Below are 22,869 nucleotides of genomic sequence, written 5' to 3'. Positions count from 1 at the left end.
GTATCAGTTCGTTTCACATATACTGTGCCAAAGCCATCGCAGGCTAATATGTTTGTGATGATTGGCTCGAGCTATCCAACACAACTGTTTCGCTCGGCAGCACCTTTGTATTAAGCACGCCCATCGAAGACGCTATACGATCCAGCCAGATCACCGCACGCGGATCATGCGGATCAACAGTCTTAGCTGGACCCTGCTCAAGCTCTGAATGGATCCGGAAAGGAAGTACAAGGTTTCTGGAGCAGGATGGCGGTGGAGAAATGGAGTAGGAGCTACAATCGCTCGGCGAGTCAAGCGACTCTGAAGATTGAATCTCGGCTAGACTGAAGCGCAACCGATCTTCAAGACGATCAGACAGCTGCTGAAGTGTTTCCAGCATGTTGCTAGCGCCGCTGAGAAGTAGCGACGGACCTGTATCTGGAAATGTCCGTGGTACAGGTCCGACGAAGGACCCTGGTCGCTGTATGATGCCTTGTTGGCGCTCGTTATGTGCGCTGATGCAGGATCGGAGCTGGTCGATGAGAGAGTGTAGGAGATTAGACGTGTTTTGGATGCGGTGTAGGAGGTCGGAAATGGCATTTGGATCTGGGTCTGTCGGGCTGGCGAGCAGATCGCGGGTTTCACTGATGTAGCGCGGGCATTTGGTGATTTCCATATATGTCAGATCGGAGATTTCGGCATAGGCAGACCATTCGCCGGGTTTCTGGCAGTCCTCTGTTCTGATTTTCGCTGCGTAAGATTGCCATTCTTCTTGATCTAGAAAGCAGGCTTTGCCTTCGTGAACTGCGGTGGCAATCAAGAATCTAGAACCTGCATTAGAACACCTCTTGACTCTGGAGCTTGTTGATGAATTAAGCTTTTATACATACCCACGGAAAGCATACCAGCAGAATCTGGCAAGGCCAGTCTCATGCGCTTTAGGCCCTCGACTGATCATCAACCGCTTCACGCCATCAGAATGCACAACCCAAGCATCTGGAGTGGTTTTCGCGTACATTTCGAAAACGCTGAGAATGATAGACGTGCAAAGCATATTATCGGAATTGGCATGGTCGGTTTTAGGAATAGCCCGGATAACCTCGCGCAGCGACTTCGAGTACATCTGTCGACTTGACCTAAGCAGTGCTTTGTCTTTAGTCAAATGTGCCAGATATACCGAAGTCAGACAACAAATTGCCGAGTCCAAGTAGGCATCATTTCCATAATTCATAATGATATATTCTGCAAATCCAGCGCCATCACCAGATCGAAACCGATTATGGTAATAGAGCGTCGGGAAAGCCGTGCTGATAAAATCGAGAAATACCTGGGGCTGAGCAGCGCGGAAGGACTTGTGCACGAGCGAGGGAGTGACTTTTTCGTCCCATCCCCCATACGCCGAATGCTGGCGCATTAGGGCGATTGCATTGTCGCGCACCACGTCAGCAGCTTCAGCGGAGTCATCGTGTACAAATGTGTACTGTTTTGGAGTTGAGCGCGAGACAGCGGCGTCTCCTCTCTGTCGAAAGCGAGTTGAGTGGCGCTTTTCTAGGTTTGGGCGCTCGTCTTGGAAGCGGAATATGCGACGGTAGCCTGGACATGCGCGGCCATATTTTCGACACTGGCTGCATTCCGGGACGGCTTCGTCACACTAGACTGTCTTAGTTCGATGCTTAATCTCACAGTGTATGACTTGTCTATATAAAAGTGGCACTGACCTTTATGCGACGTTCACGACAGAGTGAACAGCCTTTACTGTGTGGTACTCCCACCATGTTGTGTGCTCTGTCCAATGTCTCAGATCCTCAGGGTTTTGTTTTTTGGGGGCGGATGAAAAGGCCCGGAAATTCCCCGGTTGTTTATGTCCCCATTTTTCGGAAGAGAGCTAAAGAGTTAGTCACAAAGGATAGAGGCTCGGAGAATCGGAGAATTGAAGAATCAGCGAGGCAAGATGACCTAGTCAGGATTCTTTTAATGCCAAGCGACATGGCGTTCAAAAGTGGCGGAAACCCGTTTCAGGGGGAACGTGTGGTGAACCCACAACAGGCTAAGATCGTGGGATTTTCCCCGTAGCCGTTATCGAATCTAATCTAAGAAGATTAATGGGGCTATACGAATTACATCGGGTCTTTTATACGAGTCAGTTCTTGCAGCAAAATGTAGTGTACGATGTATCAACAGGATCAAGGGCCTTTTCATACAATAATGTATGGGCTAATGAACACAGAGGTAATTGATTTAATTTGAGTAGAGTGATTACAGAGGATCAATATATGTAGACTCAAATAATACATGAATGCTGAAGTACTGAGTACCTTGATCCATTTCTGATCATCGTATACCCCTCTATAGGCCTACCTAGATCTTTTATGTATGTATGTATGATTGGACGTGAAAGGCTGAAATTCAAAGAGAAAGTCACTTTCTGCGCGCCTGCCGCATATTAAAAAGAGGAGAATATCACTGCTTTGGTTTTGTTGGACCTTCGAAAGTATTTATGCCTAACAACTCCTCAATCTAAACCCAAGATACCATTCCACTATGCCTCTTCTCGAATCCTCTCGTCCTAAGGTACTCGTACCTGAAAAGCTGTCTCCTGATGGATTATCTCTGCTACGCGGCTCGCTAGATGTCCACGAGCGAAAAGATCTCAGTCCAGACGAGCTGCTCGAAATCATCCTAGACTACGATGCCCTCCTTGTTCGCTCCGAGACCAAGGTTACTGCGACAGTGCTACGAGCTGCAAAGAATTTAAAGGTAGTTGCACGTGCTGGTGTCGGCGTCGATAATGTTGGTATGTTGTACGGGCCCTGTTGTACGTCAGAGGTATATTGACTTGATTAGACGTCGAGGAAGCTACCAAGCTGGGAATTGTAGTCGTCAACTCGCCTTCGGGCAATATTGGCGCTGCAGCCGAACATACAATCGCCTTGATGATGTCCATGGCGAGGAAAATCCCAGAGAGCTGTGCCAGTCTCAAAGAGGGCAAATGGGAGCGAAGTAAATTCGTCGGCGTCGAAGTCAAGGGCAAAACCTTGTCAATTATTGGCCTTGGAAAAGGTAATTAATTGTCTGTCATCTTTCATACAAAAACAGACTCTGACAAGAACTAGTCGGATTGACAGTAGCGCGCCTGGCCAAAGGCTTGGGAATGAATGTGAATGCACTCGATCCATATGCCTCTCCCGCTGTTGCAGCTTCGGCCTCAGTTACTCTCGTCTCAACCCTTCCAGAGCTTCTCACATCCGCCGACTTTCTGACAATCCACACTCCTCTAATTGCTTCAACTCGAGGAATGATCGCAGGAGCCGAACTAGCCCAGCTGAAGCCAGGTGCGCGCGTACTCAATGTAGCCCGGGGAGGAACATTTGACGAAGAAGCCCTACTTGCAGCACTCGAGTCAGGCCATCTTGCAGGTGCCGCTATCGATGTGTTTACCTCGGAACCTCCTGCTCCTGACTCATCGGCAGCACGCTTAATTGCGCACCCCCGAGCGGTTGTGACACCACACCTCGGCGCCTCGACAGTTGAAGCTCAAGAGAACGTTTCGGTGGATGTCTGCGAGCAGGTACTGGAAATTCTCCAGGGCTCGTTGCCTCGCAGCGCAGTGAACGCCCCCCTCATCTTACCAGAGGAATACAAGAAGTTGCAGCCATTCGTGCGTCTGGTGGAGAAGCTCGGTAGTCTCTACACCCAACACTATGCAGCTTCTCCTGGCGGCTCAATGGCCCGCAACACCTTTGACCTCATTTATCAAGGCGAGTTGGCAAGTGTCAACAATACAAAGCCGCTCTTCGCCGCTTTGGTCAAAGGTCTTTTGGCGCCGATCACCGCCATCGAGGGACTGAATATCAACATCGTCAACGCTGAGCTGGTGGCCCGTGAACGTGGCATCTTTGTTTCAGAGCAACACTCCCGTGACCCGGCAGATCACTCCTCGTATTCGTCGCTGGTCACTCTTGTCGCGCGTCCACCCTCCCGTGCATCCTCCCGAGCCCCGGCTTCTAGTGACACCACCGGACTGAGCACAGCTGAACAGCGAATCATTTCTGGTACCTGCTCCGGCGACCGGCCACTCATCACTCGCCTAGGTCGATTTGAGGCTTCCTTCGAGCCTGAGGGCACGCTGTTGATTTGTGAAAACTATGATTCTCCTGGTAAAATCGGGGTCGTGGGTAACATCCTTGGCCAGGAGGGTGTCAATATCAATTTCATGGCTGTTGCTCCGGTATCACGCAAATTGACTGTGACAGAGGGCCTGAAGTCCGTTTCTGCTGATACTCAAGATTCCGTGAATGATCAGCCTTTGAAAGAGGCTTTGATGATCCTGGGTATCGATCGAGGAGTCCCAGCGCATGTTACTGCTGCCTTGGCTCAAGAGCAGGGAATACTAAGTGCATGCGCTGTCACGCTTTGAAGACTTGATTGATATCACCTGAGACTTGGGAGGAATGGCTTTCGTTTATAGTGACTCAACTCCCTCCGGACGTCTATCTTTCAACCATGACAGACCCCTTGCTTATTCAAGCATTAGAAGACCAAAAAATGAAAGTCTTCCAATGATTCAAGAAGTTCCATATATATCCCGTTGAAAAATTTTCAATGGGAAGCTTTGGCCAAACTTTTTAGACACCATGTACCTAGCGCTGTCATCGATGGCTCAAAGTCAATACGCACTACCAGGTAGGTCAAAATTTACGCGAGGTCCGATTATATGCAAAATTGAAATTTTGGTATATGCAACATGCTATATGGTATCAAGATCATGCAGCCCGAAAAAAACAACACCAGGGTATAAAAAATAAAAAGTCAAAACATGGAACTCCTCTTTTTCTCTAGCTTGCTCGCTGCACTCTCCTCCTTATTGCGACGGAACCCAAAAAAGCCACTCTTTTTCGGCTGGATCTGCGGCGGCTTCGACGCAGGCAGCGCCCCACTACTAGTAGGCTGCGCATAGAAGCTAACAGTAGATTGGGGACGGGGCTGTTGAACGCGAGACTGCGGACGGGCCTGGAGGTGTGCAAAAGATTGGGTGCGGGGATCCATCCGGCCCGGGGCTTGGTAGGGATTGTTTTGGAATTGGACGTGTGGTTGGAGTTGAGGTTGTTGTTGGCGGTAGTGGCGGGGTGGGCCCTGGGAGAGCTGGACTGAAGACTGGGAATATTGGTGGGAGTATGGTTGAGGGGGACCGGAGTGGCGGGGCGGGAGGTGTGGTCTGGAAGATGGGGCGGGCGTATGGTTTTGCCTTCGGGCTTGTTCTTCTTCTCTGCCGTAGAGTTTTTGGAGACGTTTTGTTTCTTTGTCGACTTCTGCATCACGTCGACGCTGCTCTTTTTCTGCGGCGAGAATTTCTTGGTTTCGGCGTTCTTCTTCGCGTTTAGCAAGCTCATCTTGGAGTCTTCGCTCCTGTGGGCCCGGGGATGTGGTATTTGGGATGTTGAGACGAGGTGGTGATGGCTTTCCGTTGATCGCCGTTCCAGAAGGTCCAGCCTGTGGGGTTTGTCGGTCCAGCTTGGCGCTTGCGACTGGTGTTGCTGCTGCTGCGGTTGGGACTGCTGCTGGCTTGCGCGATATTTGAGGCGAGTTGTTGGAGATGTGGAAAGCTTCCTTCGCTGGTCCGAAGAATATGTCTCGAATGGCAACAGCAGCCAGGAGTAGCACTACCTCTAACCCCTTGAAATCCTCCATTTCAACGCGGTACAGATTCGGCTCGTAAAGTGTAAGCTCCTTCAGTCCCTGGAAGAGAGCAACTGTGATGTCTGGTTCGCGGCTTTTTGTGCGAGTATCGGGTATCGTAGAGGTCTTCCCATGCAACAAACACGTCAAATCTTTGGACAGCTTTCCATCCTTGCGCCAACTGAATCGCAGCTTCGGAGTGATATCTGCAATAGAGGGATCAATCTGGCCCTGGTCCAGCGTTGAGCCGGAGGGAACCCGGAACGTGTTTTGTGGCATTTCGAACTCCCACCGCGCGGGCTTATTCCATGACTTGGTGTTGTATTTCACCTTGATCGTTTGGTCGGGGTTGTAAAGTTGGATCGTAAACTCATTGGGAAGGATTGGTTCTGGGGGTGGTGCGGTGCCGCCATTTGCTCGGATCGTGTCTGCTGACAGACTGGGTTGAGTCCATTCTGGAATCACGGCGACTTCACCGTAGACAACATCCGTCACGTAGGGATCGTAAAGGGCGACTCCGTAGCGGTTTTGAGATGAGGGGGAGGCGGGGTCAAGGGCGCGCAAGGAGTACGCAGGCTCAGGGTCATTTCCATGTTGACGGTGGTATATTGTGCTGATTTGAGGCTGATTTGAGTTGTTCTTGAGGAAAAACGCTGGGTCTGGGGTTAGTCTAAACACAGATGACGTAGGCGCCAGGGGCTTAAGCCCTGGAGGCTTTAAATTCTTACTGGGTAAATTTTCATCGATCATCCTGTCCACTGATATTGTGACAACTCAGCAACTCATGTGGTTGCCAAAGACTAGTTATAGTGTTCTGATTGAGAAGGTTCGGGAGTGAAGTCTGCGCCACGGGAGTCGATCGGCGCCTAAAAATAGATGCGATGATTCGTACCCTTCTTTTACAAACATTGTATGTGGAGGCACCAACATTTAAACACTCTGGGGTGAGCTTTGTGACAAATGCGCATCAATCTGCAGGCATCGGTATTCCTTGCAGATATTTTCGAATTTAGTTGCCTATCTAGGTATCACTGTGTGCATGTAATCATTGCTTCTAGGATCGTCTGTGATCTATATCCGAAACAGGTATTATATGCGAGACTGCACAATATAGATCAACAGTAACCTTGGCATATGCCTACAACTTGTCTTCACAAGCATCCTCTCAATGAAACTAGTATTCTAGCTAATGTCTGGACCTTCCAAGGTTGGTCTGACAGAAACCAAGCCACCATCCCCCTTTTCACTGCCCAAGCCGCGCCTCCACCAAGTGGATCTCGACGTTGATCAGACACGGCTTATTCAATGTGATGATAGACCGCAGGTAAGTAGTTGAAGCTCTTTGAATTGAAAGTATGTTAATCCAACAATTTGAAGCACGTAATGAAAGACATATAGGACAACCTGTAGCAAGATTGATAGAAAGATTGATAGAAAGATATTCAGAAATTTTATAGAGATAGGATGGCAAAATCAGATTGAAGAGTGTCCGTAGACTCTCTACCTGCATATGTAGACAAAATGAACGTGATATTCAAGCAACGCGAAATGTCCATAAGCCGAAGCAGATGCAGCTAGCAGAACCGACAATATTGCCCCTCAGGCAGATCACATTCCGGCCATCACATTCTAGCGTCAACAAAAGGGCCATACATGGATACATTACTTAGCTGCATGAAATTGAATCCTGGACTACTTCTGAACAAGGTCAAGAGTTCTGGACAGTGTGGGTATCTGACATAATGTTGATGAAAGGACTAGCCGTATTGCTTAGTCGGAGATTTGATGACTGGTTGTAATGAACCCGTGAGCCATATTTTTTACTATAAAATAAAGATTAGTGATAACATAGACCCCAAGTACTATAACTTAGCTATTTGTTAGATAGGATCTGGGTTAGTTTGAGGGAGTATCTTAATATAACATTAGTATCGAATCTGTCGTCCGAGGGATAGGAGGAGCGATATCACCTAGTCGCATAGGGCAGGGGATACGGAGGTTGGAGGGGAACGATACCCCACTAGCCTCGATAAGCATGCGGAGAATGTCTAAACTCGAAGTTGGTTTCAAAAGAGGGTAAATTTGAGACTTACCTGGTTATAAGATCAGGCTTGAATGTATATAGTGTTTTGGATATAAGACGATGATGAATCCATTTTTTGTTAGCGGCAGGCAGAGAATCGTAATGGCAAGAGAAGGGGTATATATAGACTTATCTGGACAATATAAGCTCAAGCAGGCTCAAGCAGGGGACCGTAGGAGATCTTTAGAATCATATGAGCCAAAATTGGATAGAGATTGACTTAGCCGTTTAGATAAAGGACTATGTAATGTCCAGGGCCTAGATATTGTTAGTACTGTGGATTTCTAAAGGGAAGGACAGTAAAAAAAGACTTAGCCATATGATTTGATGATGTTTCTCGGATCGTGTTTGTGCGTTCGACGTATCGTTTTGGCGTGAGTGCTGATTCGAGTTGTCAGTATAATTCTGTCTACCAGAATGGATCTACCTGATAGAAATCTCAAATCTTGCGTCCTGGAAAGTGAAGCCCCGACACTTGCCTAGATTGTCATTTTTGTAAAGAACGCCCAGCGGGAGTCTACTACCTCTATACGAAAGTGTCATGGGATGGATCGAGATAGGCATGTTCCTAGATAGAAGTGTTAGAATGCATCCTCGAAACGGAAAAGATAGGTACTCAGTGGTTTTATAGTGCATGCATAACAGATTGGAGAAGGAAGACAGAGTTGGAATGTGCTTTGCTGGAATACGCTTGAGGATGAAGACAAAAGCGAGGGCTACCAATGCTGTTATATAGACAAATGGATCTAAGACAAAGGGTTACTTCGGCATCTTTGTTCGAAGCAAGACCGTTGTTAACACCCTGGTCGAGGCCATAGGAGAGAGTTTCGTCTTCCTTTCAAACCCGGACAGGACCATTGTACTCGATGGTAGACAAAGAACATCATGAGAGATCAAAGGACTCGAAACTTCAAGTACTTGGACAGTCATCTTACTGGGTTGTATTGTCGATGAAACAGCCATGTCTAATTAAAATATATCTAGGGGCTCACAGACCAAGAGAACCAGAGCCAAGAGACAATGGAAACGAAAGACACTTTATGTTGCAGTCAACGAAAGCTTTTTGTCTATGGATCTATTGGCTCTATCGTGCCAATCTCGACAACCAAAACCACATTGCCGATGTCTATCAAAGCACTATGCAAAATGACTTTTGACCACCTATACTCGGACACCATTGATCTCCTTGCCTTCAGGAACCTTAGCCGCCTCCCGATCGGCGGTGCTCATTTGCAATCCCTGGTCATCCCACCCTTGAGTACCCTTCTTATACAGAAGTTTTTGTTCCTCACGGCTAGCCATAGGTCCACTCTTACCGCGGCGCTGCCGCGAGTCAAGAGTTTCCTCAATGGAAGCATTATCACCATCCAATTCGTATCCCTCTAGGTCCTCCGTGTGTGTCTCCTCGGAGAAAGTGTAAGTGCGGTATTCGGTGTTGGTCCAGCCAGTGCCTGCAGAAACCGTTAGTGTAATCCTCAACTGTAGTACATTCGTATCACATGCCCTGGAACTGACTGCTGTCTTCCCAGTCTTCGGTAAAGTAGTGTAGGAAACCGCCGTGCGTGACCATAACGATTTCCTTCTCCGGTCGGGCTTTCAACCAACGGCGGGCTGCGCGAGCACGCTCCTTGAGAGCATGATTGGTTGGTACGTAGCGACCCGATTGCTATTGGAAATAATTATCAGCATTCAGTTCACACGCGATTGGATTGCGGAGTCACCCGCTCCCGAAAGAAGTATACCTTGTTATTCCATCCATCCTGCACGAGATCTAAATCAACGTGCGACTTGAACTCGTCTTTCAGAGCGGAAGGATCACTACCAGTGTCGCATGCAACGTCTGAAGTCTCCTGGATATCGGGAAGCGCAATAACTTTTAGATCTGGCTTTGTCTCGAAGACAGGCCCGAAGCTCTCAAGCGCAGTGTACAAGGTGCGGCGGAGTGGCGAGGCAGTCACCAGGTCGATCTCGGCATGGCGGGGAAAGTTCTCGCGCAATTTGCGGCATTGCTCGTGGCCAAGGTCTGTGAGAAGGGGATCGTGGATAACGTGGTTTTCTGTGCAGAGGTTGTGCAGGCCCTGCAGTCATGTTAGGTTGGTTGAATATTGAATATTGTAGAGGTGCAGGATCAATTGCCGGTCGAGGTTCCGGGAGTTGAGCTGCCGATCATTGTCGCGGTATGTGAGGACGTACCTGAGCGTGCCGAACGCAATGGATGATAGGGGCCATAGTCTTTAAGTTATGAAGAAGTTGGCAAGTCCAAAATGTCTAGAGACTTCGTGGCACTTGGTGAGTACCGTGTTGGACCCTGAAAACTAGGCCTATTGGATGTGGTGGGGGGAGGAGGCTTCAGCAAGGGGTACGTGCGAAGACTTACTTTATGCAAAGTAGTTCAACAGGGAAACTTGAAGAATATGAAAGAGTAAAGACGAATGATTAAGAGTCTTGAATCGGACCTCAGAAGTCCGATTCATATTTTACGCCACGCGAACCACAGCTCCGCACGGGAGCGCATGGAGATCTATAAACTCTGATTTGTGAGGATTTGGGCATTCCTAGTCTACATCTAGTATGCGCTATACTTCGTATAGTGGAAAGGAAATGCTCTATTTTCACGCTAACAAAACTATAGCACAGGGAAAATGGGTATGTATACAGGCTAGGACCAGCATTGTTCATGCAACGCCAAACCCTTGGGCATTGTCGAGAGCTTTATCAAGCTTCTCTGCCAGAGCCTCTTTTGATGAGTATTCCGGCAAAAGTAGACGTCCAAAGCAAGTCAAGCTAGTAGGAAGACGCTGGACAACAATTAGTAAAAAATTCACAGATACAATAAGATGAAACATACCAAATCACCCACGCCGTTTTTCTGGATCACGAACATGATACTCGAAATTCCATTTACGGGAACTCGGTCACTAGCTGTGACAAACTCGAGTAGTTGAGCCCTCTTTTCATTGGGGTATTCTTGGACAACACTCCAGAAGTCACGAATGACGCGGTGGTTGGGTCCAAAACCACCCTCGTATCGGGCGTGGTTCTCTAACTCATCAATGTCGATTGTTTGTATTCCTTCAACCACAGTTTTGAGCGCTTCCGGTGAGAAGATTGACACAGCCGATCGATCCAAACATGTGTTGAAGCCTCTTTGGAAAGCCTCAAATTGTGGCCGAATCGACTTGTCTGTGAGCCAGAAAATATAGTCCTTGACAAACTGGTGACGGTTTTGATTTGTCACGAGCGCAGCCTCCTCAACTGGAGGCGTTGGGGACTGACGAGACCGGGACTCGGAAATTGACTGTGTAGTTTCAGCCGAGACTGAGTGAGAGGGCGTGTCATCGGTAGGCTCAGCTGCCATTGAGGATGGTGGACTTGCTTCCGCAGGGTCATAATGTCTAGGCATTTCCATCCAGGCGCTTGAGCCTGCGATGGGGCATGATGTAGGGACTCTGCTAGTGAGGGGCCATGCCGCATCCCTGCCAACCTTTTGCATGTCTACCGTCTCGATGCTGCCAAAGGCCTCGAAACTGAACTCGTACGTTCGAAGAAAGATGTCACCAACATCGCCATCTTTCCATGTCAATAATGTGTCAAGTCCTTGGCTGAGCTCCGGCCATCCGTCTCGAATGTGGTCCAAATGTTTTACCTTCAACCCCAAGAGTTTGCGATAAAAAGCAATGGGAAGGTTGACCGGAAGGGTCAGGCCGTTGAAGATTGCAATAGACATCAACAAACCGATGAGTTCAAATTTGTACAGAGGTTCCATTGAACAAGGCTGGAACCAGGATACGCGGTGTCTGGTATCGACTGTGAACATGCCATAGGACGGGTCCAGAGCTTGGCCCATAAGCACGCGGAAGAATTCTTGTTGAACACCACCATGATCAAGTCCCTCCTCGCCCTCATCCATGCCCATCTGCACCTTCAGCGGTCGCATCAGCTCCCGCTTCTCGCGTCGCCACAGTTGGCTTAAGGCGTCAGAAAGAATGTTGTCGCGGCGGACAACTAGAACAAGGTACGTAGACATCGATGTTTTCAAGCGCGTGAGGAGTCGAGGATCATCCGCGATCTGGATAGCACCAAAGGCAGTCTGTGTGACATGTCTCGTAGTGGTCATGGCAGCCTCATAAGACTTTGTCATGGCAGAATAGTTCAAGGCCCGGAAGTAAATGACAAGGGAAGAAGGAGGAAAGAGGAAGGAATATGATAATAGATGCATCGTTCGGTTATTTGACAGCCCCCCAATCCATGCCACAGGCATATCCAGAGGGTCCAGCCGCTCGGTGAGAAGGGGTGTATGAAAGTCTTCAGGAGAAAGACCCAGCCTGTTTCGTTCTTTGTACATTGATGCCAAGATCTGAACGGCACCACCAGCAGGGCTACTACGGGCCATGTCAGGGTTGCCGTCCCATTCTCGCAAGAAGAGGGTCCTGAGCCACTCAACGATGAGAGATGCCGGATTGATAGACTCGGCGCTATCATTGCCGCCAGCGGCATGCGAATTGTGGTGCTCGCTTAGATAGTCAACCACGCGGTCTAGCACGTTGACCCTGCGTTGTTTGGGTAGATCTACGTTGTACACTTGGCGTGCTTTCGAGATTTCATGGTATGCCAGTCTTGCGGTGAGTGCACGCACAAGTCGATTAATCAAGCGTAAACCCAGTTCATGCTCAAATCTGTCTGTCACTTCCACGGCTTGTTGGGCCTTCTCAGAAGGCAGCTTGCGCATATCGGAGAAAGACGCAACAGATCCAGCTGCCCGCATGCGAACCACCGTTCGCCAGATGCCCAGCTCAACATTAGGCACAAAGCTGACCAATGTAAACAAGACGATGGTGGCGATATATGCTGCATCGGAATCAGACAGGTGATCTTCGTTGGTAGACTCAGATATTCGCCTTGGAACGACAGGAGGCATAGAGCCGGTGAAAGTGGAACTGCGAGATGATCGACGGGATGGTCGTCCAGAAGAAGTCAATCCATGAGGAGGAATGAAGAGCCAATCTAAAGAGGCCCACAAGCTATGCAATGCAATGTCCGACGGGCAAATGGTAAAAAGACGTTGCAATGACACACGCAGACGTGAAACATCAAGGCGATTAAAGTTGGCTCCAAGCTTGGGCGTAGGCTCGCTGCCAAATGAGCGCAATATGTGGTGGGGGCTACTGAGCACAAAAAATGTACTCTGAGCAATAAAAGGAAATGCTTCACGCTGACGCAGAGTTGCAAAACACCAGTCTGGTTGATCGAAGCTCCCAGCGCATTGAATGCGATCCAGTTCTTCTTTCCAGGTATCGGCATCTTCCTCCGTTTCGATCATGACTTGCGAAAGACCATCAATAATCTCGGGGGTAAGATGGGTAATCGTCTGAGCCAACGGGACCGTGTCTGGAAGCTCTTCGACAGGGATGCTTTTAGCATTTCGTGCACTGGGGGAATGGGAATGATGAGGAGAGAGGGGATGGGGCATAATTTCCCTGCTTGCTGGACTCTTTACAGGCGACACTTCATCTAGCAATTTCTCGCTGTCCCAGGAAACCCGCCGTTGACTTTTGCGGCTTTCTTTCAAAGGCACAGGATCAACACCATCAATCCTTCCACGGTGTTTTTGCGGACGGTGCTTTAGCGCCGGGGGAGATGGCAGGTTGGGAAATTCATCCGTAGCCAGTGATAGTTTCTTGTTGAACTCCGACTTCCTCTTTTCGTCAAGACTTGACCGTGGATTTTGATGCCAATTTTCAACCTCCGGTATAGATACTCGTTTGGCATGTTGGTTCTGGAACTTGACCTCCACTGGAGAAGTTGTTATTCGGGATGAAGGTGTACGAGGCTGGGAAATGGGTTGCTGAGAGCCAGGTTGGATTGGCACCGTAGGTCTCGCAGTGGCTTTCTTCGGTCTACCCAATGCTTGGTCTCCATGGGTTTCGTTCTCAGTGGCGACTGGATTGCTGGTTGCTTGCGCAAGTTGGGGCCTCGGCTTTGATTCGATAGAGTCCGGTGCGCGACGAAGAGGCAGCCATTCGACCATTCGTAGTGAGATTGTATCAAACAAATTTTGAGTAAAAGATTTGGGATCTTTGAGTTCTTGCTCCGCGGCGCGATCAAGTTCTTGAATATAACTTGTACTTGCAGGCATGTAGGTTGATGGTTTTCCTTCAGAAGCATTCGAATAGTTTGGGTCATTTTGTGGCGCAGGGCTAGATGGGCCGTTGGTTGAATGATTTATATCGTCAGCATCCTGGTCCGGCTTGGGCGACTTTTTGGCGGCTGCCCTCTGCGCCTGAAGTGTGCGGGTTCGGCGCAAGGAAATTCGATGATAATCCTCGATTGTCAAAGGTGGTGGGAGTTTTGGTATATTGAGACACAAGCCGGTCTCCGGATCATCCAAACTAGCCAGGTAGCAAGCCAGGGTCCGCGCACTTAATTCCGTATAGCGACGATATGGGCCTTCACTGGTTCTTCGGCGGTGATTCGCACACGTAGGAGTTTGGCATTTGGGATCATCACATCCGTGTAGTAGTTGTGCTTTGTATCTATTGCATGCCTCCAATCAGTATCGTGTGGATAAAGGGGAATGAGGTCATTCGCGTTGCGCTTCGCTCACCTTCGCACCAATCCGTTGTATTTCCTTCTTCGATCATCTCGGTAACGTGGCAGTACTCTTGACGGTTCAGAAACTTCAATGGTGTTCTGTATAATAGTTTCAGGTGCATTCGGTGGAAGTTTTGATCGATAACTGTAAGATCGCCCGTGGCCAGGGGACTGCGCAATATCGGAGCCTTCAATAGAACCTCCGCGGAGCCTGGTCATTTTTACCAAAGTGGTAGCATATCCATGGATCTAAACTTAAAAGCAACGTCGATGGTATGTAAGTGTAAGCGGGGGATACTCAAGAAGTGTCGGAGTTCGCGACCAAGCCAGCTCATCTGAGGTCATCATTGGCCTCAGGCATGGGCCGGCGCCTAATCTTCCGGCGGAGGCTGATGAGTAAGCAGGTATGCTAACACACCCAATTAGGATTGGCCGATAGGATTTAGAAGGGTTTAGTTCGTTTCGATAAGAAATAGATCAACCTTGGATGACTGTAAATTCACTTTTGTAAAGACTCATAAAGAGTCATCCCAGGCATTTTTTGCTCTTTGCTCTTACATTCATCTGATTTTCACTACTTTTATCTACTTTTACTACCAAAAGTCGACTTACATCAGACAAAATCCACTGAAATCGGGCCCCGGCAGAGCCTTCGTATGTACCCCGCCTGCGACGAATATTTATCCCACACACAGGGAAAACCCACCCTTTCAACCCAAGACAACCACCAAACCACCGATATGTCGTCGACTACCCAGGATACCGCTGCCTCGCTGCAATACACTTGCAATACCTGCCTCGTCGCCTTCCACCGCAGCGATGCGCAGAGAGATCACATGCGAAAAGATTGGCAGTAAGTTTACTTGCGATTTTTTTTTTCTTAAGAAAATTATATGACGGTGGCTGACTATTCTAGTCACTACAACATGAAGCGGCGCATGGCTTCCTTGCCTCCTGTTGCACTTGAAACCTTCAACGAAAAAGTTCTTGCCGCCAAAACTGTGTCCAACGAAGCCGCCGCTAAGGCCTCATACGAAAAGACTTGCCACACTTGCAGCAAGGCATTCTACAGCGAGAACTCCTACCAGAACCACGTCAACAGCTCCAAGCACAAGCAGCGCGAAGCTCGCCTCCGCAAAGATGGTGATTCCGCTTCCGTCCAGAGTTCCGCGTTTTCCCTGGGAGAACCTGTCACCAAGTCCGACGAAACCGACATTTCCAAGGTCACTGAGAACCTGAAGACGGCCACCATCGATGAGCAAAACGAGGATGATGCTGAAACCGAGGAGGATGTCAACAAGGTTGAATTCTCACCAGGTCATTGCCTCTTTTGCAAAATTGAATCAACCGATATCCATACCAATGTCGACCACATGCGCAAAGACCATGGCATGTTCATCCCCGAGCAAAAGTACCTGGTAGATCTCGATGGCCTTATCAACTACCTCTTCCGCAAAATCACCGAAAACTTCGAATGTCTCTACTGCCACACCATGCGAAACACCGCACAAGCCATTCAAACTCACATGCGCGACAAGAGTCACTGCATGATTGCCTTCGACAGTGAAGACGAGCAAGTTGAAATCGGCCAATTCTATGATTTCCGGGGCACTTACTCCGAGGATGAGGATGAGTCCTCGCCAGCGAGCGGCGATGCCAAGGCCACCGGTGATGGAGAGGATCAAGGTTGGGAAACTGAAAGCTCCGCATCTTCCGTCGATGAGGACGACCTCGACAACTACCGCAACAAACCAGCCGCCTACGAGCACGACTACGAACTTCACCTTCCCTCCGGCAAGAGTGTCGGTCACCGTTCGCTCGCCAAATACTACAGGCAAAACCTGCACAACTACCTTTCGCCTTCTGAGCGTGCTGCTCGCCAGCTTGCAATCGAGAATGGAGAGATTGAAGAGGATATGGGCCGCGTCCGGACCAACCATCACCGTGCTATTACCACTCGTGCCAACGGCGGTACGGGTATGATTGGAGCCACCGAAGAACAAAAAGAGACTGCTCTCACTGCAGAGCGCCGTGAGCGAACTCGTGCACTTCGACAAGAGAACCGCTACGTCGCACGCGTCCAAAGAGCCAACAACTTCCAGAAGCACTTCCGGGTAAGTTCAACTTGCTTCCGTCTCACTTTCTACATAGTACTAACCCTATCCCCAGGACCCTCTTCTGCAATGATCACCTCATTACAGCGCCAACGGGAAAGCACAACAATCGACCGGTTCTCATTCTCGGCATCGTCTCTTCGACGCCACCCACGAAACATACGCCATCATCTCCGACACCGACAACTACAGCAGATCTTCGTTTGCACGCCTGTTACTCTCGTGCCTCGAGGCTGCTCGACTTTTGGCAACTCATGGGCTCCAAGAAGCTTTTCGACTCAGCAACGAAAATACCATATGAGGTACTCTTTCCGAGCCGGGGCTTTTTCTCAATTGAGTTTTTCAACCCGGCCGGTTTTAACGAGGCCTCATGACCACTTATCAAAATCACGAAGGACATTTTTATGGATAGCGATTATATGTTGCATACTTTTTGTACTGGTGCTATCCTTGTGCCGTCATCTTTTCATGTTATCTAGATCAGTCTTTTTGGGACATCATTCAGTATCTGGTAAGAAATCAAGCCACTTTGCACTTTGACCATCAGCCTTTTAACATGTCCTTGTACTATTTGTAGTTAATATATTTTTGGGTATACTTTGAAGCATATGTAACATTCAGATGTTCCATACCAGGTCTTTCTAGAGTTGATGGCATTGGTGCCTTGGTGCCTTGGCTCACTGCGCCCAGGTGACCTCAGAAGCCCTATAGCATCCAGGTTGACTCTTGCCTGCTGGTTGATATTTGGAGCCAATAAAATCTAGCAGTATAGATTTGGAGATTTGCTTTTAATTAACTCTTACTTCTGATTTAAAGTTGCTTCAATTAATGAAAACCTTTACTTATAGCCATATAGTGATAGATTTTTATTACTTGCCTTTTGATCCAGGAGGTATCCGGTTTATATGCAAAGTGCTATCAAGTATGTACAGAAGAATAAATACGTCAATCTCATCACATGTGCAAGATCATTGAAGATACAATATACAAAAGAATTTCCAAAAGAGGTATGTGTACGAAAGGTTAGGCTTCGTCGACCAAGCCAAGACATAAGATTCGCTTAGAAGGAGATGATCTCAGAAGTGCCGAGAACAGTGTTGCCCTTCTGCGCAACGACCTGAACGAAGTTGGTAGGCGGGTTGGTCAAGTCGACCGAAGTTTCGAAGCCAGTGCGCTTAGCAGAAGCGATCTTAGTGGTGTTGGTGGAGGTGGCAGAGGCAGCAGCATAGACAACCCAGTTATCATACTCAGTAGCGCCGTTCCAACTCATGTACACAGTAGCTCCGGTGGTAGTGTTGCTGACGGACACGGAAGGCTTCCAGAAGGGAGTGGCGGTCCACTGGCAGCGGTAGCCCCGATAAGAAGCAACGGCGTTGTCTTCACCGAACGTGGCGCTGAAAACGACGTTGCCGTCACCATCAAATTCCTTGACCTTTGAGATGGAACCGTAGCCCATAAAGACGTGGCTGTCAACTTCGCTGAGGAGCTGGTAGCTACCCTGGCTGACGGAGTGGACGGGGTCGTTGGGGTCGGTCAGAGAGCGCAGGCTGGTGACTGTCTTCTTAGAGAGGTCAATGGCCAGGCTGACACCGGTGGTCTCGGATACCTCGTCGGTTGGGGTGTTGGCGTTGTTGAAAAGGTTTAGGACGAAGCCCTGGTCGGTCTCATTATAGACACGCATATCATGCTGCCATGAGAAGCCGGCGTTGCCGACCTGCTTGAAGTCGGCGCCGTTCTCGCCGCTAACCTGCCACATCACGCTGCCGTTTTGGGCAAGGTAGTAACCAGACCACATGTGACGGAGGGAGATCAAGTATCCGTGGTTGGTGGTGGTGATGGCGTTGATGTGGTAAGCATCGTAGGGGTTATCCTGAGTGGTGCCGACATCCTTGCCGAGGCCTTGGTGGGAAGTGGTCAGGGCGATATCGGCCTCATGGTCGAGGGCGCTCCAAGAGTTGATGACGTGGTTGGTGCGGATATCGATTTCGTAGAACTGGCTGTCCAGCATCCAGCTGGAGGAAGTTCCGTTGATGGAGGTCAGGTCGTGCTGAGTGACATTGTAGGCAGTGCAAATGAGTGTGTTGCGGGGTGTGATGTGACTCTCGTGCAGGTCACAGTAAGAATCCTTGGTCGAGCCATCGGGGGTGACGAAGTTACCGGTCAACTGTACAGTGTAGATCTCCTTGTAGGTGTTGTCAAGGATGTGAACAGTTCCATAACCGTAGCCGATGGACATCATATCTCCAGCCCAGAAGGTGATAACATCCTCACCAAAGAGCTTTTGCACCATGAAGTTCGCACTGATGTCTTCGGGTCCTTCGTAAACAAGGTCACCCACATCATCGTAGATAAGTGCGGCCGAACCAGCAGCCTGGACTCCTCCACGAGGACCGATGAAGATATAACCTGGATCAGTGGTTCCAGTTTTGTTGACTTCGAGCTTCGGTGGCTGGAAGCCTATTGATTTGTAGGTCGAATAGTCCCATGCAGCCGCCTGGAGGGACAGGAGCAGAGTGCTACCAACCGTGTATAACCACGGAGCCATGTTGAAGTATAAAAAGAGCGACTAAAAATAGAATATAGTACAACGTTAAAATAAAAGAATGGCGGGAGTGAGGTTTAAAAAGGCTTCATCAAGATTTGGAACAAGATCCCTTTTCAATAAAAGGACAAGCCTTGATCCAAACTTAGCCCTGAAGATCATTACTATTCCACGATAGATAACGAGTGGATTGTGTTGAAGCCATTGCCCAACCAGGTTGGCTAACTCCCACGGTTCTGGATTGTGGAACTTCATATGGATCCTCTTGGCCCTCGTCATTATTGATCCACTGAAAAAACCCTTTATCAATCTGCCATGTGATGGGTTAACGCTAGATAAGGACCGTCGACATGGCTGATTCGTGATTCATGAAGGGATTGAGTTCGACGGACTCGGTATATAATGAACCGGATAGTCCAGGGCCATCCTTAATATGGGAGAAAGGCCAACCATATTCTCTGAAGGTTGAACGATCAGCGTGACGATCGGGTTGGATTTCCTTGGCACTCGCATAGAAATTTTCGTGGCAGCAGCGGTTTGCGTGTCACTTCATTTCTGACTGCCGACTCATTTACCTTGAGCCTTAATCTGGGTCTTTTTGCCGCGGTGGCCCCGGTGGAGTTGATGAAAAGCAGCCCGAATGGTGCTACCCAAGGTGCGCCGGCCGTGGAAACATTGTTGTGCGGCAAAACCAACCCCTGAGGATTCGGTAACGATCAGATTTCATACTATTCCTTTTGCAGTGGCACGCGTCGGAAGTAGAGTACAGAAATTGTATCTTTTCTCGGTTTCGAGTTTCAGATTCGTCTCAAATCTCCATTTTTGACCGAGTGAAGTGTCTGAGGCGAAGTTGGCAATCCCCAGGTTCTCCAAAACCAAAGGGATCACATCAAAATTGGATTCCAAGATTTGGAATGCGAAGCCAGGGGTCGGGTTAGATTATTTTTGAAATTGCTGCCTGAAGGCCCCCGACTTAAGGATAACAGAAAATCATAGTATAAAGAGGTGAACAGAGAGTTAAAAAGAGATATCAGCTCAAAACATAATACAATCGTACTCCATTCACTTCTTTCCATCCAGGGACGTTTGAACTATGTGCTGATGGCTTTTTCCAAAGATTCCACCGCAAGACCCGTCCGCACCTTAAATACATACATAAGTATTCACCATTTGAGAGATCGATAACTTGTATAATCATATTAATACAACCAACACTCAAAACATCTTAACAAGACAAAAATCCGGGGATAATGCGGGGGTAAACTCTACATCTAAGGCAGGTAAGTTCCGAATGAGACTGAATACTAGAGGATACATCCAATCAGACGCAAATCTACCAGGCCCCTGCGCTTTGGCTGTTGGAGCAAAGAATAAAAGGCCCGATCACACGCAAAACGAGGTCCCGGATGTATTTACGTCCAACCATATCCAACATCAAACAAGCTTCCAACAAGGATCAATGCTAAGAAGGCCGATTCGTTACAGTATTTGTGTTCAGATGTTCCCATATTCGGATTATGATTGCTCGGGGCTTCTTAATTGCTTTAACTTTTGTCTCTCTCCCGAGTCATGGTCTGATCTCACTCGACAAATGGGCTTCTGTCTTCTAGTCACCCCCTCCCTAGGAGTTAACGAGTCCATTTCACTCCTCGGTTCTTAGCCGGTCGGCTCTCGCCTGACTCTTCGCAGCTCTGTGCTTGATTTTTCGATATGGGGTAACGAGCAGTCATTATAGTGTATGTATGGCCAGTCTTCTATAGATGATCATCCTCTGATGTCAGCTGCTTATGAGAGGCATCACTTTCTCAGCTCTTGTGTGCATAGATCCCAATTACAATTATTGACTACATACACTCAGCAAATTCACCTCATCAAATTGTCAAATACAAACTGTGATTGTTCCCATTCTGTGAAACGTTCTCTTCTCCCAACACTGGAAATGGGTCGGAAACTAGGGCTCGTGCGAGCTATATACCTGGTGGCAGCAAGTTGCATGGGCTCGTTTGCATTTGCATTTGACACAGGCGTTATCAGTGCGCTCGTATAATACCTTCGTAATATCCACAATGGGAGCTGACAAGTTCGTTCCACAGGTGGTGTCCTCTCACTCGATTCCTTCCAGCGAGACTTCGGATTCGCCGACCATACCAAAGCACAAAAGACAACGATCAACTCCAACGCCGTTTCCATCCTCCAAGGCGGAGCCTTTTTCGGCTGTTTCCTCATATCGCCCATCGCATCATGGCTCGGTCGTCGCACGGGTCTGATAATCAGCTCAGTAATCTTCACGATTGGCACGATTCTTCAGGTCATCAACACCGGTACACTGGGGACGTTCTATGCCGGGAGAGTGATTGCAGGACTTGGAATTGGAGCAGCGACAGTCTTGATCCCGATGTACTCAGCAGAAATGTCACCGAAAGAGATTCGCGGCCGACTCGGTGCCTGCTTCCAGCTATTCTTTGCGCTGGGAGTGACGGTTGCATACTGGGTGACTTATGCTGTCTCGTATGACCAGTCCGACGGCACTAGCCAATGGCAGACCGCACTGGGATTGCAGCTGCTTGGTTCTACCTTGTTAATGGCAGGGATGTGCACCGTCAAGGAGAGTGCGCGATGGCTAGCTGCGAAAGGCCGGACGGAGAAAGCACGCGAGTCATTGAAGTGGGTGCGTGGCGGCGAAGAGACTCCAGAGTTACAGCAGGAGTTTGACGAGATCTTGGCTGGGATTGAAGAGGAAGCGCGTGTCAAGGAGAATCTCACTTTCAAAGAACTGCTCCTTCCCGCTAATCGATACCGGCTCTTCATCGCCGTGACTATCCAGCTTAGTGCCCAGCTAACGGGTAACACGTCGCTGGCGTATTACGCGACCCAGATCTTTAGTTCCGTTGGAGCTGGCAGCGCAGCGAAATTGGTGACTGGATTTTTCGGGGTGGTCAAGGTGGTCGGCGTATGTATTTTCCAGTTGTTCGTTCTGGACCGTGTGGGCCGCCGCGTGCCATTCATGGGCGGCGCCTTTGCAATGGGGTCTTTCATGTTGATCATTGCTATCATTCTGGCTACACATCCTGTCAGCTCGAATAGCACCGCCTCTGGTCCGAGCTCCGCTGGCATTGCATGCATTATCATGACCTATGCGGAGGCGTTCAGCTACAACATGTCATGGGGTCCGCTGCCTTGGTTGTATGTTGGCGAGATTTTCTCAAGTCGTACGCGAGAACTGGGTCTTTCGGTTGGTGCGGCCTCACAGTGGTTATTCAATTTCATGATGTCTCAGGTCACTCCACACGCAATCACGAATATTGGCTGGCGCATGTTCCTGATGTTTGCCATATTTAATTATGCGATCATTGTGTACGCATGGCTAGTTTTGAAAGAGGTAGGTCTCATTCTCTCGGTGCAGCTGCCACCAGCTAACGACCTCTATGGACCTCACAACACTCCTTGGAAGAGATGCAGGATGTTTTCGGCGGAAACGCGGCAGAGAAGAAGCTTGGACTATCGGATGGGCAACACGAGCACACATAGTATGCGAGTATTCACAACTGATTCTAGGGATTCATGTCGTCTCAAGATTGCATCCATCCACATTCACGTGGATAGAAGGAAGAAGAAGAGAAATCGAGGGGGGGGATTCTACTCGCAGTTATGCCATCGCTCTTTCCTCATAGAGCGAGAGTTGAGGGTTCTGGTTTTTCACAATTGAGATGAACTTGGCAAGTTCTATCAGTATCTGACATCCAATTAGCAAAGGACCAGGTGGATTCTATTTTGGGTTTCAAAGCGGATTGCAGTTTCCGTGAAAGATGATTTCCATTATGTGATGGATTGATTATATATATATATGCCTAGATGCCCCTTGTGCCTTTATGCCTCAAAGAATC

At 48.8% G+C, this 22,869-nt stretch overlaps 8 protein-coding genes across 8 annotated transcripts; 3 read left to right on the top strand and 5 right to left on the bottom strand.

Moving 5' to 3' along the window:
- Positions 1 to 43: 43 nt before the first annotated feature.
- Positions 44 to 1,754, bottom strand: N7529_010383 (Zn(II)2Cys6 transcription factor; the record flags this gene model as incomplete). Its single annotated transcript, XM_057245910.1, has 3 exons — positions 44 to 803; positions 870 to 1,630; positions 1,698 to 1,754. 3 exons carry the CDS (start codon positions 1,752 to 1,754, stop codon positions 44 to 46), a joined length of 1,578 nt encoding a protein of 525 aa, XP_057094173.1.
- Positions 1,755 to 2,520: 766 nt separating this feature from the next.
- Positions 2,521 to 4,396, top strand: N7529_010382 (uncharacterized protein; the record flags this gene model as incomplete). Its single annotated transcript, XM_057245909.1, has 3 exons — positions 2,521 to 2,773; positions 2,824 to 3,039; positions 3,093 to 4,396. The coding sequence occupies 3 exons, from the start codon at positions 2,521 to 2,523 to the stop codon at positions 4,394 to 4,396; spliced, it is 1,773 nt and encodes a 590-aa protein (XP_057094172.1).
- Positions 4,397 to 4,788: 392 nt separating this feature from the next.
- Positions 4,789 to 6,405, bottom strand: N7529_010381 (uncharacterized protein; the record flags this gene model as incomplete). The annotated part of the gene is made up of 1 exon (XM_057245908.1): positions 4,789 to 6,405. The coding sequence occupies one exon, from the start codon at positions 6,403 to 6,405 to the stop codon at positions 4,789 to 4,791; it is 1,617 nt and encodes a 538-aa protein (XP_057094171.1).
- Positions 6,406 to 8,899: 2,494 nt separating this feature from the next.
- On the bottom strand, positions 8,900 to 9,967 carry N7529_010380 (uncharacterized protein; the record flags this gene model as incomplete). The annotated part of the gene is made up of 4 exons (XM_057245907.1): positions 8,900 to 9,189; positions 9,254 to 9,404; positions 9,460 to 9,816; positions 9,932 to 9,967. The coding sequence occupies 4 exons, from the start codon at positions 9,965 to 9,967 to the stop codon at positions 8,900 to 8,902; spliced, it is 834 nt and encodes a 277-aa protein (XP_057094170.1).
- Positions 9,968 to 10,413: 446 nt separating this feature from the next.
- N7529_010379 (HECT domain protein) lies at positions 10,414 to 14,548 on the bottom strand (the record flags this gene model as incomplete). The annotated part of the gene is made up of 3 exons (XM_057245906.1): positions 10,414 to 10,536; positions 10,587 to 14,271; positions 14,343 to 14,548. The coding sequence occupies 3 exons, from the start codon at positions 14,546 to 14,548 to the stop codon at positions 10,414 to 10,416; spliced, it is 4,014 nt and encodes a 1,337-aa protein (XP_057094169.1).
- Positions 14,549 to 14,985: 437 nt separating this feature from the next.
- N7529_010378 (putative C2H2 finger domain protein) lies at positions 14,986 to 16,516 on the top strand (the record flags this gene model as incomplete). The annotated part of the gene is made up of 3 exons (XM_057245905.1): positions 14,986 to 15,182; positions 15,246 to 16,443; positions 16,499 to 16,516. The coding sequence occupies 3 exons, from the start codon at positions 14,986 to 14,988 to the stop codon at positions 16,514 to 16,516; spliced, it is 1,413 nt and encodes a 470-aa protein (XP_057094168.1).
- A 987-nt stretch (positions 16,517 to 17,503) lies between these two features.
- N7529_010377 (arylsulfotransferase family protein) lies at positions 17,504 to 18,988 on the bottom strand (the record flags this gene model as incomplete). Its single annotated transcript, XM_057245904.1, has 1 exon — positions 17,504 to 18,988. One exon carries the CDS (start codon positions 18,986 to 18,988, stop codon positions 17,504 to 17,506), a length of 1,485 nt encoding a protein of 494 aa, XP_057094167.1.
- Positions 18,989 to 20,924: 1,936 nt separating this feature from the next.
- On the top strand, positions 20,925 to 22,513 carry N7529_010376 (uncharacterized protein; the record flags this gene model as incomplete). Its single annotated transcript, XM_057245903.1, has 3 exons — positions 20,925 to 21,018; positions 21,079 to 22,364; positions 22,439 to 22,513. 3 exons carry the CDS (start codon positions 20,925 to 20,927, stop codon positions 22,511 to 22,513), a joined length of 1,455 nt encoding a protein of 484 aa, XP_057094166.1.
- Between the last annotated feature and the right edge of the window lie 356 nt (positions 22,514 to 22,869).

Source organism: Penicillium soppii (assembly GCF_028829465.1).
Source record: "Penicillium soppii strain IBT 18220 chromosome Unknown utg000007l, whole genome shotgun sequence".
NCBI lineage: Eukaryota > Fungi > Ascomycota > Eurotiomycetes > Eurotiales > Aspergillaceae > Penicillium > Penicillium soppii.
The sequence above is the reverse complement of the archived record's forward strand: the minus strand, read 5'-3'. Positions and strand labels throughout refer to the sequence as shown.